The following is a 22,377-nucleotide window of genomic DNA, read 5'->3' on the forward strand; positions in this document are numbered from 1 at the left end:
TCTCTAACTGCCCCCTTTCTGTGACCTCTCTGTCCTGGGTCTCCTCCATGGCCAGAGTGAGCAACACGGGAAATTGGAGGAACAGCACCTCATATTGGGGAGTCTGCATCCTGTGGGCATGAACATTGAATTTTCCCAATTTTGTTAGCCCTTGTTGTCTCATCCCCTTCCTCAGCCCTTGGGCTGTCTCCTCCCAGCCCTCAGCCCTCGGACTCCTCCTCCTTTTTCCTTTCTTCTCCCCGCCACCCCCCATCAGTCTGAAGAAGGGTTTCAGCCCGAAACGTTGCCTATTTCCTTCGCTCCATAGATGCTGCTGCACCCGCTGAGTTTCTCCAGCATTTTTGTGTAAAATCGCTAACTAATCCTTCCTCATTACACAATGCCCAGTCTACAATGGCCTGTCCTCTAGTCGGTTCTTCTCCATATTGGTTTAAAAAACTGTCCCGTAGACATTCCAAGCAATCCTCCTCCTCAGCGCTGTCACCAATTTGGTTGGCCCAATCTATATGTAGATTAAAGTCACCCATGATAACTGCTGTACCTTTGCTACACGCATCCATAATTTCCTGCTTGATGCTATCCCCAACCTCCCTACTGCTGCTTGGTGGCCTGTTTGGTGTTTGGTGACCTTTCCGTCATTCTCTATTTAAGAGACTACTTGTCCTTTATTTTTCATCTTCTGATTTTATCATTGTTTTGTAATCTTAAATTAATACCGCTTTTTAACGCGCTACCTCTTGTGTTTATTCTTCCACTTTTAGTGACCTTCATAAGCCTAAACATTGCTCTGAAACGTTTCATGTTCTATTTGAACAGTCCCCTTCCTCCTTTTGTTTTTAATTCAGGGTATTATCTGCCTTTTACCTTTGGGTTTTAAGGCTTTGAAAAAGAACATGTTCATGTTATTAGACTATCAAATGATATGGATATATTTAGAATTATCTTTTTTAAACTCCAAATATAATTGTGTGACTAAAGGCCTTTCAATTCGCCTCATGATCAACATTTTCCTCTTTTTTAAGTTTGTATATTTTAGTTGCTTAATCTCTGCAGAATTGTGTTTAACTTGCACATTCTTCCCGTATTTATGTGATGTGTTTTTTATTTAAATGTTTTACAGATAGACGAAGAGTTGGTGAAAAGTTCAGGAAAATTTCTCATTTTGGATCGAATGTTGCCAGAACTCAGCAAAAGGGGGCACAAGGTGATCCTCTACATTCGTCACTCACTTTACGAACAACGGCAAATCAAACAAGAAATAAAACCAGTAAAGCCAGCAATAATATTGTTTATTTTGGATTCAGCATGTCTACAAACCACTCTGCTTGAAATATGGACATTTGTTCCGAGGTTTTAGTTGGATGTCAGTTCATATCCAACCTCTGATGCTGTCTGTGTGGAGTTTGCACATTCTCCCTGTGACCACGTGGGTTTCCTCCAGGCGCTCCAGTTTCCTCCCAATCCCAAAGGGTTTGTAGGTTAATTGGCCTCTGTAAATTTCCCCCAGTGTGCAAGGAGTGGATGAGAAAGTGGGATATCATAGAACTAGTGAGAATGGGTGATTGAGGGTTGGCTTGGACACGGTGGGCCGAAGGGCCTGTTTCCAGGCTACATCTCTAAACTAAACAAACTTTAGTCAACCCTATGTGTCTTTCCACAAGATTTGAGTACTGATGCTTTTATTTTGGTTTCTCAGGGTTCTTGAGTTAACTTTATGCTTGATGAGCAAGTGTAGATTTATAAAATCTTAAGATTGTTATGCCACGTGGTGCAAATGGTTATTTGACCTTTTGGAGCAAAGAGCTCCCGCCTACCTTTTGCTGCTGGAAGATGCCACTGGTGTCTTTCAAAAATAAAACCAGGAAACTCTTAGGTAACTAGTGCAGTGTTAATTCCAGTTGTGTGCTGCATTCTGTCATAGAGTAATACAGTGTGGAAACGGGCCCTTCGGCCCAACCTGCCAACACCAGCCAACATGTCCCTGCTACACTAATCCCACCTGCCTGCATTTGGTCCATGTCCTTCCAAACCGGTCTTGTTCATAAAAGCTGCGTTTCCCTGACCGGGAATCGAACCTGTGTCACGGCAGTGAGCGCGCTGAATCCTAACCTCGAGACCACCAGGCAAGCTGATGGAGAACTTTTTATTTTGAACAGGTGCTACTATTTTCTCAAATGACCTCGATGCTGGACATCTTGATGGACTACTGCTACCTGAGAGACTACAAGTACAGTCGGTTAGACGGATCCATGCCTTACACTCTGCGTGAGGAAAATGTATGTTCTCCTGCGAGTCTGCGCCCTAAATCTACTTTCTTGTATTGAAGCCAGTTGAAAAGCATTTTATGCATTCTTTTGCCGTTCCACTTTGAACAAACAAAGAATATCCTTTCAAGTAATGTGCATCAGAAACTGAATTTTAAGATTGAGGAGTGCCTTCGTTATTCAAAGAAAGTTAGACGTTTCATGCTGCATCAGAGATTATTGAATTGGGGGTAAATCTGGATAGAGTGGATGTGGAGTGGATGTTTCCACTAGTGGGAGAGTCTAGGACCAGAAGCCATAGCCGCAGAATAAAAGGACCGACCTTTAGAAAGAAGATGGGGAGTCGTTTATTTCGTCAGAGGGTGGTGAATCTGTGGAATTTATTGCCATAGAAGGCTGTGTAGGCCAAGTCAATGGATATTTTTACAGCAGAGATTAACAGATTCTTGATTAGTACAGGTGTCGGGGGTGATAGGCAGAAGGCAGCAGAATGAGATTGAGAAAGAAAGATAGATCAACTGTGATTGAATGGCGGAATAGACTCGATGGGCCGAATGGCCTAATTCTCCTTCCTTATGAACGGCGTGGTACAGTAGATAATATTGTCATGGATGGAAGATTAGCCAGCTGACCGGAAAGTAGGATTAGACATGAATGTTTTTTACATTGAACATGATGAAACAAGGGGTGTACCATAGGAGCAGAATTCGACCATTTGGCCCAACAAGTCTACTCCGCCATTCATTCATGGCTGATCTCTCTCTCTTAACCCCATTCTCCTGCCTTCTCCCCATAACCTCTGATAAAGCCAATCCGTAAAAGCTAATCTTGCCTTGCAACCAAGTGGTTGAATGCAAATCCCATTTAATAAATTATAAACCGTCTTTCCAGTAATTTTGAATGGCCGGTCTGGCACAGAAATTGTCAGGGAAGGGAACGTATCTCTCCCCTTCTGGCCTCTGAAGCTGCCAATATCTTTCCCCAGTGTACCCTCTAAACCTACCACTCCTGTGTTCTCTTCCCTCACAGTCTGAACTATGAGCATTCTCCCCTTGCCCAGAAGCTGAAGCCTACATGTGAACTTGTCAACATGTGAAATCGGGCCATTAAATCCACACTGTATATTTATCACAGTAGTGTTGTCCACTTTGGGGGAAAAAGGAACACATCTTTTTTGGGAGCATCAGGATGGTGTAGATGATAGAGCTGCTGCCATTCAGCGCCAAAGAAACTGTCTGTGTGGAGTTTGCACGTTCTCCCCGTGATTGCATGAGTTTCCTCCGGGTGCCCTAGGGTTTCCTCCCACAGTGCAAGAACGTGTGGGCTTGTTGGTTAATTGGCCTCTGTAAATTGCCCCTCGTGTGATGAGAAAATGGGATAACTTAGAACCAGCGTGATCAGGTGATCGATGATCAGAAGGAACTTGGCGGGCTGAAGGGCTTGTTTCCTCGCTGTATCTTTCAGTTCAATCAATTAAGCTTAAGCTTGTCGCAGCTTAAGAGGCCCTGGGAGATGTGGCATTCTTCTGTTCTTATTTCATATGCTCAGTTATTAGTTTCCAGTTGCATTGAATTAACACTGCCATGCGGATTATATTTTTGGGGTTTAATGGAATACATTACAAGACTATGTTCTATAATGGGTTTTTTCATCTCCAGATAAACAATTTCAACAACGATCCCGAAGTCTTCATCTTTTTACTGAGCACTCGAGCTGGTGGTTTGGGCATTAACCTGACGGCAGCAGACACTGTCATTATCTACGACAGTGACTGGGTGAGTACTGTTTCCAAACAATCCTCCCAGGATCTGGATAGTGCTGGTTGAGCCAGATTTAGATCATAAAGGATAGTTGAATTAGGCCATTCGGCCCATCAAGTCTATACCACTATTCAATCATGGCTGATCTATCTCTCCTAGCCCCATTCTCCTGTCTTTTCCCCATAACCTCTGATACCCGAACTAATCAAATAATCTATCTATCTCTGCCTTAAATATATCCACTGACTTTGCCTCCACAGCCTTCTGTGGGCAGAGAATTCCACAGATTCACCACTCTCTGACTAAAATTCCTCCACCTTCTTCCTGAACGAACGTCCTTTAATTCTGAGGCTATGACCTCTAGTCCTAGACTCTCACGAGTCCACATCCACGCTATCCAAGCCTTTCATAGGCACTTTGAAGCACTTGTATAAGTACTTAAACCAGTGTTTGATTTTGAGCAATGTGTTTATTTTTTCATGGGGCAGCACAGTGGAATAACTGGTAGAGCAGCAGTTTCACAGCACCAGAGACACCGATTCAATCCTGACCATGGGTGCTGTCTGTGTGGAGTTTGCATATTCTCCATGTGACCGCATGGGTTTCCTCCAGGTGCTCCGGTTCCTTCCCATATCCCAAAGACGTGCGGATTTGTAGTTTAACTGGCCTCTGTAAAATTGTCTGGAGGAAAACTCAAATCGGGCAGCGTCTGTGGAGAGAATGGACAGGCACTATTTGGGTTACGAGCTTTTTTCAGACGATGGGTGAATGCAGTGGAGGAGGGGATGATTGGCGGACGGGATGTGTAGGAAGGAACTACAGATCCTGGTCTGAAGAAGGGTCTCGACCCGAAACATCACCCATTCCTTCTCTCCAGAGATGCTGCCTGAGTTAATCCCGCTTTTTGTGTCTATTAGCAGATGGGAGTCAGGTCTTGGAGGGAAGGGTGGAGATGGCGACAGGTTAGAAGGGGTAAAGAACCTTTGATTTGTCTCTGCGGGCTGAATGGAAGTGCTCCGCGATGCTGTAGGGTTGTCCTAACATAATATTAAATTATTTTTTTGCTCTCTCCTCGAGGACTGGCTAATCTGATGTGTATTCGCAGCATTCTCCTTTTCTAAGTGACACTTCTGACCCTCATTTACACAATTTAAAACATGTCCCTATTGCTTCCTCTATTCCTTCAGCCTGAGTTAACTTAAACCATATGGAGACAAAACATACTGCAGATTCTGGAATCTTGAACAATAAACAAAGTTCTGGAGGAATTCAGTGGGTTGGGCAGCATCTGAAAGGGTCCCAATTTGAGACATCGTCTATCCGGGTGGGGGGGGGGCCTGATGGAAGTATTTAAGATTAAGAGAGGCATAGGTTGGGTAGACAGTCTGAACTTTTCTCGCAGGATAGAAAGGTCAAAGACTAGAGGGCATAGGTTTAAGGTGAGATAGGAAAATTTTAAAGAGATGTGTGGGGCAAGTTACTTTAAGGAGTCGTGGTGTACGCTGATACGATAATTGCATTTAAAAGGCTTTTAGTTATGAATATGGAGGGATATGGATCACATGTGGGCAGGGGAGATTTGTTGAAATTAGCATCGTTCGACATGGACCTTGTGGGCCGAATGGCCTGTTCCTGTGCTGCACTGTTCCATCTTCTGTTGTATCCAATTGCAGACGTGACCTCAATCTGTGGAGTGCCCATACCAGGGTCTGTTCTCAGGATTGCCTGTTTCCCTTTGCATTGGATGGAGTTTCTGAATTTGGACTCACATATTCAAGTGAAATATCGTAAATTTGATTTATTTGAGATGGACTAAACTGCACATTACAAAGTGTGGCACAGTGGTGCCCCGGTAGAGTTGTTGCCTTGCAGCACCAGGGATCCCTGTTCGATCCTGACTATGGGTGCTGTCTGCACGGAGTTTGCATGTTCTACCTGTGACGATGTGGGTTGTTTTTTACTCTGGTGCTTCGGTTCCCTCCCACTCTCCAAAGACGTGCAGGTTTGTTGGTTAATTGGCTTTGGTAAATTTGTAAATTGACCCCTAGTGTGTAGAATAGTGTTAGGGTATGGGGTAATTGATGGTCAGTGCAAACCCGGTGGGCCAAAGGGCTGGTGTGGGAAGGAACTGCAGATGCTGGTTTAAACCGAAGATAGACACAAAAAGCTGGAGTAACTCAGGCAGCATCTCTGGAGAAAAGGAATGGGTGACGTTTCGGTTTGAGACCATTCTTCAGGGGAGAGAGGGGGGGGGGACACACAGATATAAAGAATGTAAGGTGTGACCTGAAACGTCACCCATTCCTTCTCTCCAGAGATGCTGCCTGTCCCGCTGATATACTCCAGCATTTTATGACTATCTTCGGTCTGAAGAGCTTGTAGCGGCGCTGTATCTCGAACATAAAGCAGTTCCTGTTTCTGTGCTGTACTGTTCAGTGCCCCAGCATCTGGTGTTTTGATTTGCATCCATCCATTTCCAGTACTTGATAGGCAATAATTGTTGAAATTCCTCATCTCTCAATTGTTTTCCAGAATCCCCAGGCTGATCTTCAAGCTCAGGACCGATGTCATCGGATTGGCCAGACCAAACCAGTCGTGGTGTATCGCCTGGTAACAGCCAATACCATAGACGAGAAGATCGTGGAGAAAGCCACGGCCAAGAGGCGGCTTGAAAAGATGGTCATCCATAAAAGTGGGCGGTTTAAGTGTGGGATTTTCTCGGCAGGGAGGTTGGGAGGAATTTCACGTGTGGGAATGAACTGCAGTTTACACCGAAGATAGACGCAAAATGCTGGTGCAAGTCAGCGGGTCAGGCTGCATCTCTGGAGAAAAGGAAATATTCACTATTACCGAATAGTGAACAGCTGGGATAGAGTGGATGTGGAGAGGATGGTTTCACTAGTGGGAGAGTCTAGGACTTGAGGTCATTGCCTCAGAATTAAAGGACGTTCCTTTAGGAATGAGATGAAGAGGGATTTGTTTAGTCAGAGGATAGTGAATCTGTGGAATACTTTGCCACAGAAGGCTGTGGAGGCCAAGTCAATAAAGAATGGTTTTGACCCGAAACATCACCCATTCCTTCTCTCCAGAGATGCTACCTGTCCAACTGAGATACTCCAGCATTTTGGGTCTACCAGGGCAATGGATATATTTAAGGCAGAGATGAATAGATTTTTGATTAGTGTGGGTGTCAGTGGTTAAGGGAAGAAGGCAGGAGAATGGGATGAGGAGGGAGAGATAGATCAGCCATGATTGAATGGCGGAGCAGACCTGATGGGCCGAATGGCCTAATTCTTCTATCACTTATGACCTTATGAAAAGGTGACGTTTGAGTCGATGCCCTTCCTCAGCGTGAGGAAGAGTGTCGACCCGAAACATCACCTATTCCATTTCTTCAGATATGCTGCCTGACCTGCGGAGTTGCTCCAGTATTTTGTGTCTGTTGTGAAAAGAACTTGATTTGGTTGCTCAGATTGCCCCTGTTTGCAAGTTGAGATTTGTCACTGAAAGGAAAGCATTTAATTTTATTTTGGAATAGAATTTTTTCTATATAGAATCATGGAGTCATATAGTGTGCAAACAGGCCCTTCCGCCCAACTTGCCAACACCGACCCTTAAAAAATAATGGAGTCCGGGGATATGGGGAGAAGGCAGGAACGGGGTACTGATTGGGGATGATCAGCCATGATCACATTGAATGGCGGTGCTGGCTCGAAGGGCCAAATGGCCGACTCCTGCACCTATTGTCTATTGACCAGCATGTCCCATCTATACTCGTCCCACCTGCCAGCCTTCGGCCTATTTCGCTTTAAACCTATCCTATCCATGTACCTGTCTAAATGTTTCTTAAATTTTGTGATAGTACCTGCTTCAACTACCTCCTCTGGAGGTGCCCACCACCCATTGTATTTTTAACAAAAAGGTTGCCCCTCAGATTTTGTTATTGAATGTTTACCCCCTCACCGTAAACCTATGTCACCTGGTTCTGAATTTCCCAACTCGGGGGGGAAAAGACTCTTCATGCACCTGATCTATTCTTCTCTTGTACAACACTATATGATCACCCCTCATCCTCCTGCGCTCCAAGGAGTACAGTCTTTAAGCTCTTGTTGTTTGCATTAACCAGTGAGCTGTGGATAGGATGGGGGGGGCTGGGGAAATGGAGTGCAACATTACAGAGGATTGGATTGTGGTCCTGGGTATCTGAGCCAAAACCCAAGACAAACTGAGCAAAAAGCTCGGCTGTCTGCAATGCTTTCTTACAAAATGAACTTGCTGAGTGTGAAGTAACAAGGAACTGCAGATGCCGGTTTTATATAAACAAAAAAGACAGTGCGGGTGTAAGTCAGCAGGTCTTCTGAACAATGGCCTGCCCCAAAATGCCACCTATTCATGTCCTTTGTAATCTGCTGAGTTCTCCCATCGTTTTGTCTTTTTTTTGCTGTGTGAATCGGCGTCTACTACTATTTCTCATCCCTCCCCCTCTCCTTCTACCTGGCTTCATAATTCGCACCTCTGCTCTTACCTGCACCTTTTGTCTTTTCATCTCTGGCCTTTGCCCTATCCACGTCCTCCATTGATTCTGCCTGACCTACTGAGTTACTCCAGCACTGTGTTCTACGCAAGATTCCAGCATCTGCCCATCATGATGCAAGGGAAATGTTCATGATGCTGGGGGCGTCCAGTATCAGCGGTCACAGTTTAAGAATATGGGGTAGGCCATTTAGGACTGAGATGAGGAAAAATGTTTTCACCCAGAGAGTTGTGAATCTGGAATTCTCTGCCACAGAAGGCAATAGAGGCCAGTTCACAGGATGTTTTCAAGAGAGAGTTAGATACAGCACAGGGCTAACGGAATCAAGGGATATGGGGAGAAAGCAGGAACGGGGTACTGATTCTGGATGATCAGCCATGATCATATTGAATGGCGGTGCTGGCTCAAAGGGCTGAATGGCCGACTCCTGCACCTATTGTCTATGTTTTCTCTGTCTCTGTTTCCTTATGTCTCCAAGGAGACGTTATACTGTTGTCGTCGGCATTTCCACCAAGAGACAATAACATAAATTCTTTAAGCAATTGCACTTTCAAGACTTATAAACCTTGTCTCTCTTGTCTGATTCAGAATTCTCAATATTTGTTTTTCTCGATGTCGATTTAGATAAATTCAAAGGGGGCAAGTCAGGCTTGAACCAGTCTCGGAACAGTCTGGATTCTACTGAACTGATGGAGTTGCTGAAATCTCGGGATCATGAAAGGTAAACCAGGATGTGTGACTCACCCTTTTGCTGATTTGTCATCATCCCCCCCCACCATGCCTAGTTAATTAAGTTTTAATTTATAAATACATTTTAGTTTGATTGCCTGATGCAGCCATAATCCCTCCTGCAGCTGTCACTATTCTTTCATCTGAAGCTGCAAAGTGTAGCTAAATAATTTGTCGTCTGTCCCAGCTATGTGAAGTTTTGATTCAAAATATGTTTTGCGGTCTCTGTTTAGTTGAGAAACTGAATGTTGCGCCATTTTGCACCTCTCGTACAAGGGCAAGCATCACCTTCACCCTGTCATATGTTCGTTTGGGATATATAAGCCTGTTAATATTAGACACTTCTCGCCAGTTGTTACCCAAGTTCTATTAGCGTGTACAAACAGAGTTCAGGTTGGCTGCATTGACTAGAATATTTCCATCGTAGTTGCATTGTCTCGGGTATACCTTTCACATCCAGATTTCCAATAAATATGGTGCTTTAATGCTGGGAATGACCTGGTGGAGAGGATGATACAGGTCTACCACCGATTTTCCAGCATCCTTTGTTCCAGAGTCTGGATTATCCATTTTGCTGGACCAACAGAGGTCCCGGCCTTGAGAGGAGTTGAGGGGTACTGGAATGGTCCGCCCTGGCAGTCAAGGAGCCGAGATACACGCTGCAAAGACAGCCTCAGAAGTCGCCTATGGGAACTTTTTTTTTTTTTTTTAAATAGGTGCAGGAGTAGGCCATTCGGCCCTTCGAGCCTGCACCGCCATTCAATATGATGATGGCTGATCATCCAACTCAGTATCCTGTACCTGCCTTCTCTCCATACCCCCTGATACCTTTAGCCACAAGGGCCACATCTAACTCCCTCTTAAATATAGCCAATGAACTGGCCTCAACTACATTCTGTGGCAGAGAATTCCAGAGATTCACCACTCTCTGTGTACTAAATGTTTTTCTCATCTCGGTCCTAAAAGACTTCCCCCTTATCCTTAAACTGTGACCCCTTGTTCTGGACTTCCCCAACATCGGGAACAATCTTCCTGCATCTAGCCTGTCCAACCCCTTAAGAATTTTGCACGTTTCTATAAGATCCCCCCTCAATCTTCTCTATTCTAGCGAGTACAAGCCAAGTCTATCCAGTCTTTCTTCATATGAAAGTCCTGACATCCCAGGAACGGTTCTGCCGGCTCCGGCCTGGCTGCAATTCCAGAGCATGGCTGCCCGGAGTAAATTTGACCTGCCGATCGGTTACGGAGATTGGCTATGGGAACAGACCTGCCGACTCCAGCCGGGCCGGCGTTCCAGAACCCCAGGGGGGCAAATTCGACCTGCCAATCGGTGAGGAAGTCCCGATGCGGTGTAGATCGGCTACCTCACCCGGCCTAGGTGCCACATTTTCGTGGGGGACGCCTATCGACTCACCGCTAATCACTATTCTTTCATCTGAAGCTGCAAAGTGCAGCTAAATAATTTGTCGTCTGTCCCAGCTACGTGAAGTTTTGATTCAAAATATGTTTTGCGGTCTCATGTTTTCCACCGTGAATCTATTTTGTCGAGAAACTGAATGTTGCGCAATTTTGCACCTCTCGTACAAGGGCAAGCATCAGCTTCGCCCTGTCATATGTTCGTTTGGGATATATAAGCCTGTTAATATTAAACACTTCTCGCCAGTTGTTAGCCAAGTTCTATTAGCGCGGATTAAAGGAGGTGCTGGACCACCAGTTGCCGGAAAGTCGGTGGTGGACCTGTATTTCCAAACAGAAGAAAATACTGGTCTCGGATTCATCCTTGTGAGCGGTTGATTGATTTTCAGGCTACTAGTTTAACTATACAGTAAATCAAATTCCCAACTTAACATCTTCAAAATTCCCTCCCCCTCCCACAGAATTGTGAACGGATCCAGTGAAAAAGTGATCAGTGATGCGGAACTGCGGGTACTCCTGGATCGCAGTGATCTAATCAGTAAGTGGATCGAGGCGTTGACTACAAACTTTACACGCTATCTTTCCACGTTCCATACTTGCAGTCGTCAGTGTGAGGAAATTGCTCCTGACCCTATATTCAGCTTGATTTATTTTGTAGTCAAGTGTACCGAGGTACAGTGAAAAGCTTTTTGTGGTGTGTTAACCAGTCAGTGGAAAGACTATATATGATTGCAATCGAGCAGCCCACAGTGTACAGATACAGGATAAAGGGAATGACATTTAGTGCAAGTTAACCTCCAGTAAAGTCCGTTTAAAGATATGTCAAGTCTTCAGCTTCGGTGAGCATTCGCTAACGCGATTTGTGTTTTGCTTCCTTGCAGAGCAAGCAAAGAAACAGAAGTCGGAAATCGATAGCCAGACAGATAAAGTTTTCAAAGTACTTAACGACGATGAGGCGAATGGGGAAATCCAGCTGTGTGGCCTGTGAGCATTGCTCAACCACACCTCTGCAGGCAGGAGATGGTTACTACTCCTACCCTGCAGGGAATGGGTCAATGTGAGGTGCTTTCTGAACTGCATTCTTGGTCTTATTGATCTAACACGATTCCCTGTTTCGAAGGTTTTTTTGAAATAAGGGGCTTTTTTTTTTTGTTTCATTTAACGTGGTTTTGTTTTGCACAGTGGGTTATACAGGTGACAATTTTTTGTTGTTTAATTTTTGAGATTTAATACTACCTGATATCCTTGAGGAAGGTTGGTTCCTAATTCTTTGGGAGAATAAAGAGTAGTTTTGTTTTCTTGCTTTGTTCACCTGTACAGTTTTTTGTTTAGTCCATAAGTACATGGGGTTCATGCTTGCCAGGATATTTGCACATTTATTGCCATGGCAGAGGCCCTGAGACAGGATTTTGAACACCAGGAATGCGTGTGAGCCTTCCTGATGCATTTAGCACCAGTCGGTCGGACTGTGTATTTGTCAATGTGTGTTTCTGTGAGTCGTGTTGTCTTCCTTGCCTTCAAAGGAGAAATGGTAAACACCAATTTTACCTTGTTTTAAAAGTAAATTGGCACTGAGGATGGCGTTGTTAGGTCTGGTTTCTCTCTTTTCCCCCTCCCCCTGACCTTTTTGACTCTGACTTGAAAATCACAGAGTGCAATTTTCTTTCTCTTTGTCCTGGGTTAATGATGGTGAAATTTGAGAAATTGATGGCTGCAGATTTTTTTTTTCCTCTAGGGTTTTCCTCCCTCTTTTCCAAACCCCTCTGGGCGATTTGTCGCTTTGAGTCGAAACCGCTATTTGTTTAATTTGCTCGCTTCTGTGAGGTGAATCTTGTCACATCCCCGGGCTCCTTCAGCTCCGACGGCTGGAGATGGCAGTTGCGATGGAAACGTTAACGAGCGCTACACACTCCTGCACCTGCTCTGCGTTGCATGCTGTTGTGGGGGGGGGGGGGGGGGGGGGGGGGGGCTGGTGTTAAATGCTGCCTCCTGCAACTACTCAGGATCATGAAGCCCAATTTTTGGAGCAGTTTTGTGTTTTTTTTTTCCTACTTTGCCGATGGTAGTGCAGTTCTGTTAGAACTGAAGAGAATGAATGAAAGGGTGGGTGTGTGTGGATTTTGTACTTAAAATTAAGTCGCACACCTGAAATTTGTTTCCTCGGGCATCTTTGTTTTCATGTTGGGTAATTGCACGGGGATTAAACGGATACTTGGTGAAGATGTTTGCAACACTTGTACACTGCATTTCCAGTTGGTTGCTTGGTGTAGCTTCGTGCTAATCACCAAAGGTACAAGACTGGCCCTGCTATATATTTTTAACGAAAATAGTTGTCAGGACTCGTAACGATTCAGCCTTGTGGGAAACATTCTTCCAACTTCACTCCCCATTGTGTTGAATGCTCTTGTATAAACTGTACAAAAATGTTTTTATTAGAAATAAAGGTTTAACATTGTTCATTACACTGGTATTTTTCCTTGTCTCCAAAACGTACAACTCGGGAACGGGCCCACAATGTCTGTGCCCAACATGATGCCAAATTAAGCTCAATGCCTCTGCTTGCATGGATCTATATCCCTCCATTCCCTGCATATCCACATTCCCATCCAAAAGCCACTTAAATACCTCTATCTCGATCACCAACCCTGGAAGCACGATCCAGGCACGCACCACTCTAAGTAGAAAGAAAATGCAGAGGTGGAGAAAAAAGGGATGGGCTTTGTGATGAAGATATGATGGTGATATATAGAATGAGCTGCCATATGAGGTAGTTTTAGGTGTTTTAGTGGCGCCAGAGACCTGGATTCGATCCTGACTACGGGTGGTGTGTGTATGTATGTAGTTTGTACCTTTTCTCCGTGACTGCCTGAGTTTTCTCCGGGTGCTAGGGTTTCCATCCACACTCCAAAGACATACAGACATTGGCGTTTGTAAATTGTTCCTCGTGTATTGGGTGATCACTGGTCGGCGCTTTCAACTTTCCTCTCCTTTCACTACTCCCCACGCACAACAAAACCCCAGCTGTAACCCCCATTACCAATGAGGACCCATCATTACAGACGACTCCAGCGGCCAACACACCTTAACATAAAAAATAGCGGAGGAACTCCGTGGGTCGGGTAACATCTGTGGCTGGAGTGGACCAAAGCTCCTCTATAATCTTTGGAGTGGACAGACGACATTTCGTGTCGGGACCCTTCAGCCTGAACGTTGTCTGTCTATTCCCTCCACATATGCTGCTTGTGCAGTTGAGTTCCTGCGGCACTTTGTGTTTTAATCAAGATTCCAACGTCTGCCCAAAAAGACAGTGCTGGAGTAACTCAGCAGCTGCGGCAGCATCACTGGAGAACATGGTTAGGTGACGTTCCGGGTCGGGATCCTTCTCCAACATCTGCTGTAGGAATGGACTGCAGATGCTGGTTTATACCGAAGATAGACACAAAATGCTGGAGTAATTCAGCGAGTTAGGCAGCATCTCTGGAGATAAGGAACAGGCGACGTTTCGGGTCGGAACAGAAGTCCGGAGAAGGGTACCGACTCAAAACGTCACCTATTAATTCTCTCCAGAGATGCTGCCTGACCCGCTGAGTTCCTCCAGCACTTTGTATCTATCTGCAGTTCCTCGTGACTGCATCTTAACTCGGTTTGATCCGAGCGAGATACGTTTGGGTTCTTAAATAAGTAGTTCGGCGTTTATGCCCTATTAAATGACGAGGACTTCATTTTCTGTGTTTTTCTAAGTGTAATAGAAACATAGACATAGAAAATAGGTGCAGGAGTAGGCTATTCGGCCCTTCGAGCCTGCACCGCCATTCAATATGATCATGGCTGATCATCCAACTCAGTATCCTGTACCTGCCTTCTCTCCATACCCCCTGACCCCTTTAGCCACAAGGGTCACATCTAACTCCCTCTTAAATATAGCCAATGAACTGGCCTCAACTACCTTCTGTGGCAGAGATCTCCACAGGTTCACCACTCTCTGTGTGAAAAATGTTTTTCTCATCTCGGTCCTAAAAGACTTCCCCCTTATCCTTAAACTGTGACCCTTTGTAATGGAAATTAAAATTGCGATGAGGGGCTGGTTTAAATATATGGGAAGGATTGATTCGACAAATCGTTCTGTGTATATTTGCGTCTCGGCAGAGGGCGATCGCGCTTCCCGCTGATCCAACCAGGGCGGTCTGGTGAAGAGTATTTAAACAGCGTTCTTCCAGCATCGAATAACCCAGCCCTGCACATCTCGCTTTGTCAGGCACCTTAGAAATATTAGGAGCTTCGCATCCTTAAGTGGACCAAGAGCATCATCGGACCAGTAACTGTGGGCTGTGCAGGTAAGCGAAATGATCGGTAGCAAATAAGATGCAAAAACGCATCAGGAACCACGCCGCCACTGTTTTAAAAAAAAATATTGCCTCGGAAGGAACTGCAGATGCTGGTTTACACCGAAGATAGACACAAAATGCTGGAGTATCTCAACGGGACAGGCAGCATCTCTGGAGAGAAAGAATGATTGACGTTTCGGGTCGAGAACCTTCAGACTGACAGTCAGGGGAGAGGGATAGACGAGAGATAGGAAAGGTAAGGTGTGGAAACGAGACATCAAAGGCGTTAGTGTAATGCCGACATGGGAGAGGTGGATTCACTGCATTACTGACTGGATGAAGTAGGTTTCATATATGACCAACACCGGGATGGGCACATTCACTTATTTATCAATGATGTTGCCAGGACTAGAGGGTCTGATCTATAGGGAGAGGTTGAGCAGGCTGAGATTCTATTTCTTGGAGCGCAGGAGGGTGAGGGGCGATCTCATTGAGGTATTTAAAATCATGAGACGAATAGATCGGGTAGATGCACAGTCTCTTGCCCGGAGTAGGTGAACCAGGGGACATAGGTTTAAGGTGAAGGAGAAAAGATTTAATAGGAATCTGAGGGGTAACTCGTTTTCACACAAAGGGTGGTGGTTGTATGGAACAAGCTGACAGAGGGGGTAGTTGAGGCAGGGACTATCTCAACATTTAAGAAACAGTTAGGCAGGTGGATGGATAGGACAGGTTTGGAGGGATATGGACCAAACGCGGCCAGGTGGGATTAGTGTAGCTGGGACATGTTGGCCGGTGTGGGCAAGTTGGGCCGAAGGACCTGTTTCCATGCTGTATCACTGTGACTCTATGATGGGAGAGATGAGTTCACTGTATTACCAGCACTACTTGAGATGCGTTTACTGCTAGAGGTGGTGTTACACAGAACTGCAGATGTTGGTTTGCAACAAAAAAAAAGACAAAAAGTGCCGGAGTAACTCAGCCGTTCAGGCAGCATCTCTGGAGAACATCGATAGGTGATGTTCTTGGTTGGGGGAGTCGTCCAGTCTGAGGAAGTGTGCCAGGCAGGTGGGACTAGTGTAAATGGGGCATGTTGGTCAGTGTGGGCAAGTCGGGCCCAAGGGCCTATTTCCATTCTATGATTCTGTGACCATGGCTATGTCTTAATGGCTTCAATCTTGTGTTTCTCGCCCACAGATCGTTGTTGTGCTCCACTTTCTCATTGATTTGAGGATGGAATTGAGTCGCAGATGGACATATTACTCCCTGTGCGCTTGTGAGCCAATGTGACTGCGGGCTGAGGCCGGTACGCCCTCCATGGATGATGGTCCCATTCTCCGCTCTAATAACTGTTCCCCTCCCTTCAACGCGTCCTGCTGGGGGTTCGCCGACTTCGGGAACCCTTGCCCGGCCTCGGCGGCGCTCACCGGTTTCCTGGTGGCTTCCTACTGCGCCGTCCTGGTCTTTGGGCTGCTGGGGAACATCTGCCTGATCTGCGTGATCGCCAAGCAGAAGGGCAAAAGGAACGTGACCAACACGCTGATCGCCAACCTGTCATTCGCGGACATCATGATCGACGTCTTCTGCCTGCCCTTCACGATAGTCTACACGCTGATGGACTATTGGGTCTTCGGCCAGCTTTTGTGCAAGGCGGTTCCCTTCGTCCAGTGCCTGTCCGTGACTGTGTCCATTCTCTCTCTGGTGGTCATCGCCTTGGAAAGGTATCAGCTCATTATCAACCCCACGGGCTGGAAGCCAAGCGTGCCCCAGGCTTATCTGAGCATGGTGGCCATCTGGGCGGTGGGGTGCCTCGTTTCCCTGCCTTTCCTGATATTCCACGTGTTGACAGATGAGCCTTTGGCGGACATCGGGGATCCCATCGCGCCCTCGTTCACTCAGCCAATCTGCATGGAATCGTGGCCCAGCAGGCAGCAGAAGCTGATCTACACGACTTGGCTCTTCGCCTTTCAGTACTGCGCGCCGCTCGCCTTCATTGCCGTGTGCTACGGATGGATATACGCCAGGCTGAGGACCAGGAAGGACTTGCTGGGCAAAGCCGGCGAAGTCCGAAGACCCAGGGCGTCGAAGGTCAGGAAGGTAACCGCGATACTGGGCCTGCTGGTCCTCGGATTCGGACTTTGCTGGCTGCCGCTGAACGTGTTCAATCTCATCGCGGACTGGGACCTGGAGGCGGTGATGACCTGTGACCACAATCTCATCTTCTCCCTGTGCCACCTGGCCGGGATGGCTTCCACCTGCATCAACCCTGTGGTCTACGGCTTCCTCAACAATAACTTCAAGAAGGAGCTGTGGGCCATCATCGTCCATTGCGACTGGGGGAGGCATGAAGACTGCGAACACTTTCCGCTGTCCACCTTGAACACCGAACTCTCCAAGACCTCGCTGCGACTGAGTTGCACGAGTAACGTGCCATGATTAGGCGCTGGTTGCCATCTCTGTTTGACAGGCAAAGGCATGCTGCCTCGCAAAGAGAGCTCGCACACTTTGGCCGTTTTCACAGACAAACATCGAGCTTGGAGCTACCGCATGTAAACAGGCTTTTACCGAATGCATCACCGATCGATCACCCGTTACCACTGGTTTAAGGGTTATCCCACTTTCTCATCCGCTCCCCAAGCATTAGGGACCGTTTTACCGAGGCAAATTCGCCCTTAAACCCGCACATCTTCGAGATGTGGCAAGCAAGACATTGGTAAGGCCGCGCTGGGAGCATTATGTTCTTCTTTAGTCCGAGGGTGGTGAATCTGTGGAATTCTTTGCCACAGACGGCTGTGGAGGCCAAGTCAGTGGAAATGTTAAGGCGCAAATAGATAGATTCTCGATTAGTGCGTGAGAGAGAGGGAGGTTATGGGGAGAAGGCAGGAGAACGGGGTTAGGAGGGAGAGATAGATCAGTGGCGTTAGGAGTGGCGTTAGTGGCAGAGGGGTTAGGAGGGAGAGATAGATTGAATGGCGGAGTAAACTTGATGGGCCGAATGGCCTAATTCTATTCCTATTCCTTATGAGCTCATGATCTTATGACCTTATGTTCAGATTCGATCACCTTGCTCCAGGAAAGATGCCATTAAGCTGGAAAAGGCGTTGAAAATATTTACGTGGATGTTACCAGGATGTTACAACCTGAGCTATAGGGAGAGGAGGGGTGGTCTAAAAAATAAGACTTTATTCCTTGGGGCACAGGAGGCTGGGGGAGGGAGGGGGGTGGAAATATAGAGATGTGTAAAATCGCGAGAGGAATAGATAGGTGAACACATAGTTATTTTCTCATGGATGGAGAATCGAGAACTGGAAGCCATCAGTTTAAAGTGCGGGGGGGCTTTTTCCAACGGAGGATGCTGGTATGGAACGAGCTGTCACAGGAAATAGTTGAGGCAGGTAGAACACCAACATCTAAAAGGCATTTGGACAGGTAGGTGGATTGGACAGGTTCAACGAGATATGGGCCAAACGTGGAGCAGTGGCCGAACAGCCTGTATCCGTGCTGTATGACTCGATGACTCGAATCACTCTCTCATTCCAGCCCTAACAATTCAAATTCAATTCTCTCCCGTGTCTAAAATATGTCTTAAATATGTATGATAGTCACTCAAACAATTTGGATTACATTACAAATAAGCAATGGCGAGTTAATGATCTTGCTGGTGAATATACGTAATTTAGGATCAAATTTACATGAGTCAAAATTTTGGTGATGAGCTTCTCCGCTATTTCGTTCCTAAACTAGTTTGCTGTTTTCTCTTTAAAACAATATTCTTTACACATGGTTCAAACATATTGGTCTTAATGTATTAAGAGATATATACTCCATGAAACTCACTAAATGAAAAGCAAGTCGTGTATTCTATCAATAGATACGCTGTTTATCGTTGCTGTGTTTTGTGTTGGTTTTATTATGTCACGTTAAAGAGAAATAAAAAAATAGCTGCTTTGACTGAAGTTGGTTGGTGTAATTGAACGTGAGTCGCTTGTCAGTTTCCAATGCATTGCAATAAGCTATATTGTACACCTTCGTGATGGATTGACTTTGACTCACAAGTTCACAAGTTCTAGGAATAGAATAGACAATGGATAATAGACAATAGGTGCACGAGTAGGCCATTCGGCCCTTCTATCCAGCACCACCATTTACTGTGATCATGGATGATCATCCACATTCAGTACCCCGTTCCTGCCTTCTCACCATATCCCCTGACCGCTATCTTTAACTATCTCCTGAAAGCATCCCGAGAATTGGCCTCCACTGCCTTCTGAGGCAGATAATTCCACAGATTTACAACTCTCTGGGTGAAGAAGTTCTCATCTCCGTTCTTGGTGAGACCTCACCTGGAGTATTGCATACAGTTTTGGTCTCCTTATCTGAGGAAAAACATTCTTGCCATAGAGAAGGTTCACCAGACTAATTCCTGGGATGTCAGGACTTTCATATGAAGAAAGACTGGAAAGACTCGGCTTGTACTCGCTAGAATTTAAAAGATTGAGGGGGGATCTTATAGATACTTACAAAATTCTTAAGGGGTTGGACAGGCTAGATGCAGGAAGATTGTTCCCGATGTTGGGGAAGTCCAGAACAAGGGGTCACAGTTTAAGGATAAGGGGGGAAATCTTTTAGGACCGAGATGAGAAAAACATTCTTCACACAGAGAGTGGTGAATCTCTGGAATTCTCTGCCACAGAAGGTAGTTGAGGCCAGTTCATTGGCTATGTTTAAGAGGGAGTTAGATGTGGCCCTTGTGGCTAAAGATATCAGGGGGTATGGAGAGAAGGCAGGTACAGGATACTGAGTTGGATGATCAGCCATGATCATATTGAATGGCGGTGCAGGCTCGAAGGGCTGAATGGCCTACTCCTGCACCTATTTTCTATGTTTCTATGTCATTGTGTTAACCAGTAGAAGAGGCAAGATTTCACCCACCGAGGGGGGAAGCAAGCTAAATGATTGAATTACTAAGTCAGTGACATGATGGAGGTTGGTGGAGGGACATTAAGGACCCATGTGTGATAAACACTTCACTACCGTTCACCCACAGCACACACAGCGACACTTGGAATATCCTATGTGGAAGAAATACATCGGATGCCAAGAGTTTCAGAGTTCAATCAACGATTTATTGGGCTCTCGAGGAAGGATATGGCTGTATTGTGTATTTTAGTCAATTTAAAACATATTTCACATTACTATGTGAGGACGAATTCATCGACTCTATTGAATGCAAAGAGCCTGGGAACAGACCTTGGTATGGGTGCGCCACTGATTTTCGTATCTGCAATTACGTAGAACATAGATATGATACAATACGATAAAACATTATTCATCCCCGCAGGGAAATTGTTCTGCCAACAGACACCAAGGTACAAGAAAACTAGAAAACTAGAAAACAAAGAGAAGCAACTGTTGTATGGCCGTTGTGTGCCCACAGCCTTCACTGGAACGAATGAACAAACAAACACCAACTTATACCCTGGGCAGAGGATTCTAAACTAGAGTGTCTACCTGCACATGATCCATATCCCTCCATCCCCTGAATATCCATGTTCCATCCAAAAGCCGCTATGGTATCTGCCTCCTCCACCACCCTTGGCAGCACGTTCCAGGCACCCACAATTTTGTGTAAAGATTTACCCCTTGCATCTCGTTTAATCTTTGCCCCTCTCACCTTAAAGTTATGCCCACTACCCTTTGATATTTCCACTCTGGGAGAAAGGTTGTGACTGTCTACCCAATCTATGCTTCTCATAATGATATTAGGTTCAGGTTCCTCCTCAGCCTCTCACCCTCCAGAGAAAGTAATCCAAGTTTGTCCAATCTCTCCTTATAGCGAACACCTTCTAATCCTGGTAGCATTCAGGTAAACCTCTTCTGCACCCTCTGCTAAACCACTTCCACCTAGAATAGTGTTTCCACCAGTGGGAGTGTCTAGGACTAGAGGTCATAGCCTCAGAATTAAAGGATGTGCCTTTAGGAAGGAGATGAGGAGAAATTTCTTTAGTCAGAGGGTGGTGAACCTGTAGAATTCATTGCCACACAAGGCTGTGGAGGCCGTCAATGGATATTTTTAAGACAGGGATAGATCGATTCTTGATTAGTACGGGTGTCAGGGGTTATGGGGAGAAGGCAGGAGAATGGGGTTAAGAGAGAAAGATAGATCAGCCATGATTGAATAGTGGAGTAGACTTGAAAGGTTTAATTCTGCTCCTATCACTTATGACCTTATGACCTAATGATAATGGGGGCAACCAAAATTGCTCTCAATAACCGAAATATGGCCTAAAGCTACAATATGACTTTCTGACGCATTCAATGCTCCAAGCATTACTTATGCCTTCTTGTAACTTGTGTTACACTTTCAGGGAGCTATGGACCAGAACCCCAAGATCTCTCTGTGTATCAATGTTCTATCTGCTCTCTCCTCAGTGTAAATGATCCCTATTATATCGTCTGTATAAAATAAGTTGTAAACAAGGACCTTTACATTAAGTGTAGGACTGAACTGCAGATGGCGGTTGACAACGAAGATACAGTAGATACAAAATGTTGGAGTAACTCATTGGGTCAGGCAGCATCTCTAGAGAAAGGAATAGGTGGTGTTTCAGCTATTTCTCTCTCTCTCTCTCTCTCTCTCTCTCTCTCTCTCTCTCTCTCTCTCTCTCTCTCTCTCTCTCTCTCTCTCTCTCTCTCTCTCTCTCTCTCTCTCTATCTCTATCTCTATCTCTATCTCTATCTCTATCTCTATCTCTATCTCTATCTCTATCTCTATCTCTATCTCTATCTCTCTCCATCTCTCTTTTTTAAAGAACTGGATAAAAATGGAAAGTTGATTGAAACAATAACAACCAAGGAGGGAAGAAATACAAAAGTGCTGAGTAACTCAGCGGATCAGGCAGCATCTCTGGAAAACATGGATAGACAACTTTTCAGGATGGGACCCTTCTTCAGTGTCGTCCCCTAAACGTCACCTATCCATAGGATCTGCACCTTACCCCCTGGCTTAATTGCTGCAACTTCTCACCAGCCACCGAGCTTAACGCTCCAACCCCTTCACTGGTCCCATGCTGATTGCCTTGACCTGACTCTCTAGGTCCTGGTGGCTCTACTGACACCCCAATCTCTCCCTTTCTCTGTTCTGGAGCCTCGTGTTCTCCTGCCACTGGACATGTGATGTATCAGTTTGTGAGCTCCCCCAGTGTGAGGAAGGGTCCCGACTGGAAATGTCACACGTCCTTGTTCTCCAGGGATGCTGCCTGATCCGGTCAGTTACTCTGGGACAGTTGCACAGTTGGTGGAGCCACTGCCTCACAGCACCAGAGACCAGCGTTCAATCCCGATTTTGG

At 45.7% G+C, this 22,377-nt stretch overlaps 2 protein-coding genes across 7 annotated transcripts in view; both read left to right on the forward strand.

Moving 5' to 3' along the window:
• hells (helicase, lymphoid specific) overlaps nucleotides 1–13,165 on the forward strand; it is a 45,207-nt gene extending 32,042 nt beyond the window's left edge. For all 5 annotated transcript variants that reach the window (XM_033034444.1, XM_033034441.1, XM_033034445.1 and 2 more), the window contains exons 16-22: nucleotides 1,121–1,204; nucleotides 2,157–2,276; nucleotides 3,923–4,039; nucleotides 6,557–6,716; nucleotides 9,183–9,279; nucleotides 11,165–11,241; nucleotides 11,585–13,165. In XM_033034444.1, coding sequence (XP_032890335.1) covers nucleotides 1,121–1,204; nucleotides 2,157–2,276; nucleotides 3,923–4,039; nucleotides 6,557–6,716; nucleotides 9,183–9,279; nucleotides 11,165–11,241; nucleotides 11,585–11,691 — 762 coding nt within the window. In that variant the 3' untranslated portion in view covers nucleotides 11,692–13,165. The remainder of the gene's footprint in view (nucleotides 1–1,120; nucleotides 1,205–2,156; nucleotides 2,277–3,922; nucleotides 4,040–6,556; nucleotides 6,717–9,182; nucleotides 9,280–11,164; nucleotides 11,242–11,584) is intronic.
• A 1,750-nt stretch (nucleotides 13,166–14,915) lies between these two features.
• Nucleotides 14,916–17,857, forward strand: LOC116981395 (neuropeptide Y receptor type 4-2-like). 2 transcript variants are annotated; one of them, XM_033034447.1, is made up of 2 exons: nucleotides 14,916–15,037; nucleotides 16,226–17,857. In XM_033034447.1, exon 2 carries the CDS (start codon nucleotides 16,346–16,348, stop codon nucleotides 17,462–17,464), a length of 1,119 nt encoding a protein of 372 aa, XP_032890338.1. In that variant the 5' UTR covers nucleotides 14,916–15,037; nucleotides 16,226–16,345; the 3' UTR covers nucleotides 17,465–17,857. The 2 variants fall into 2 exon arrangements, with proteins under 2 accessions (XP_032890338.1, XP_032890337.1); XM_033034446.1 differs by lacking the exon at nucleotides 14,916–15,037 and adding an exon at nucleotides 15,234–15,284.
• Nucleotides 17,858–22,377: the final 4,520 nt, after the last annotated feature.

Source organism: Amblyraja radiata, chromosome 15 (genome assembly GCF_010909765.2).
Source record: "Amblyraja radiata isolate CabotCenter1 chromosome 15, sAmbRad1.1.pri, whole genome shotgun sequence".
NCBI classification, from domain to species: Eukaryota; Metazoa; Chordata; class Chondrichthyes; order Rajiformes; family Rajidae; genus Amblyraja; species Amblyraja radiata.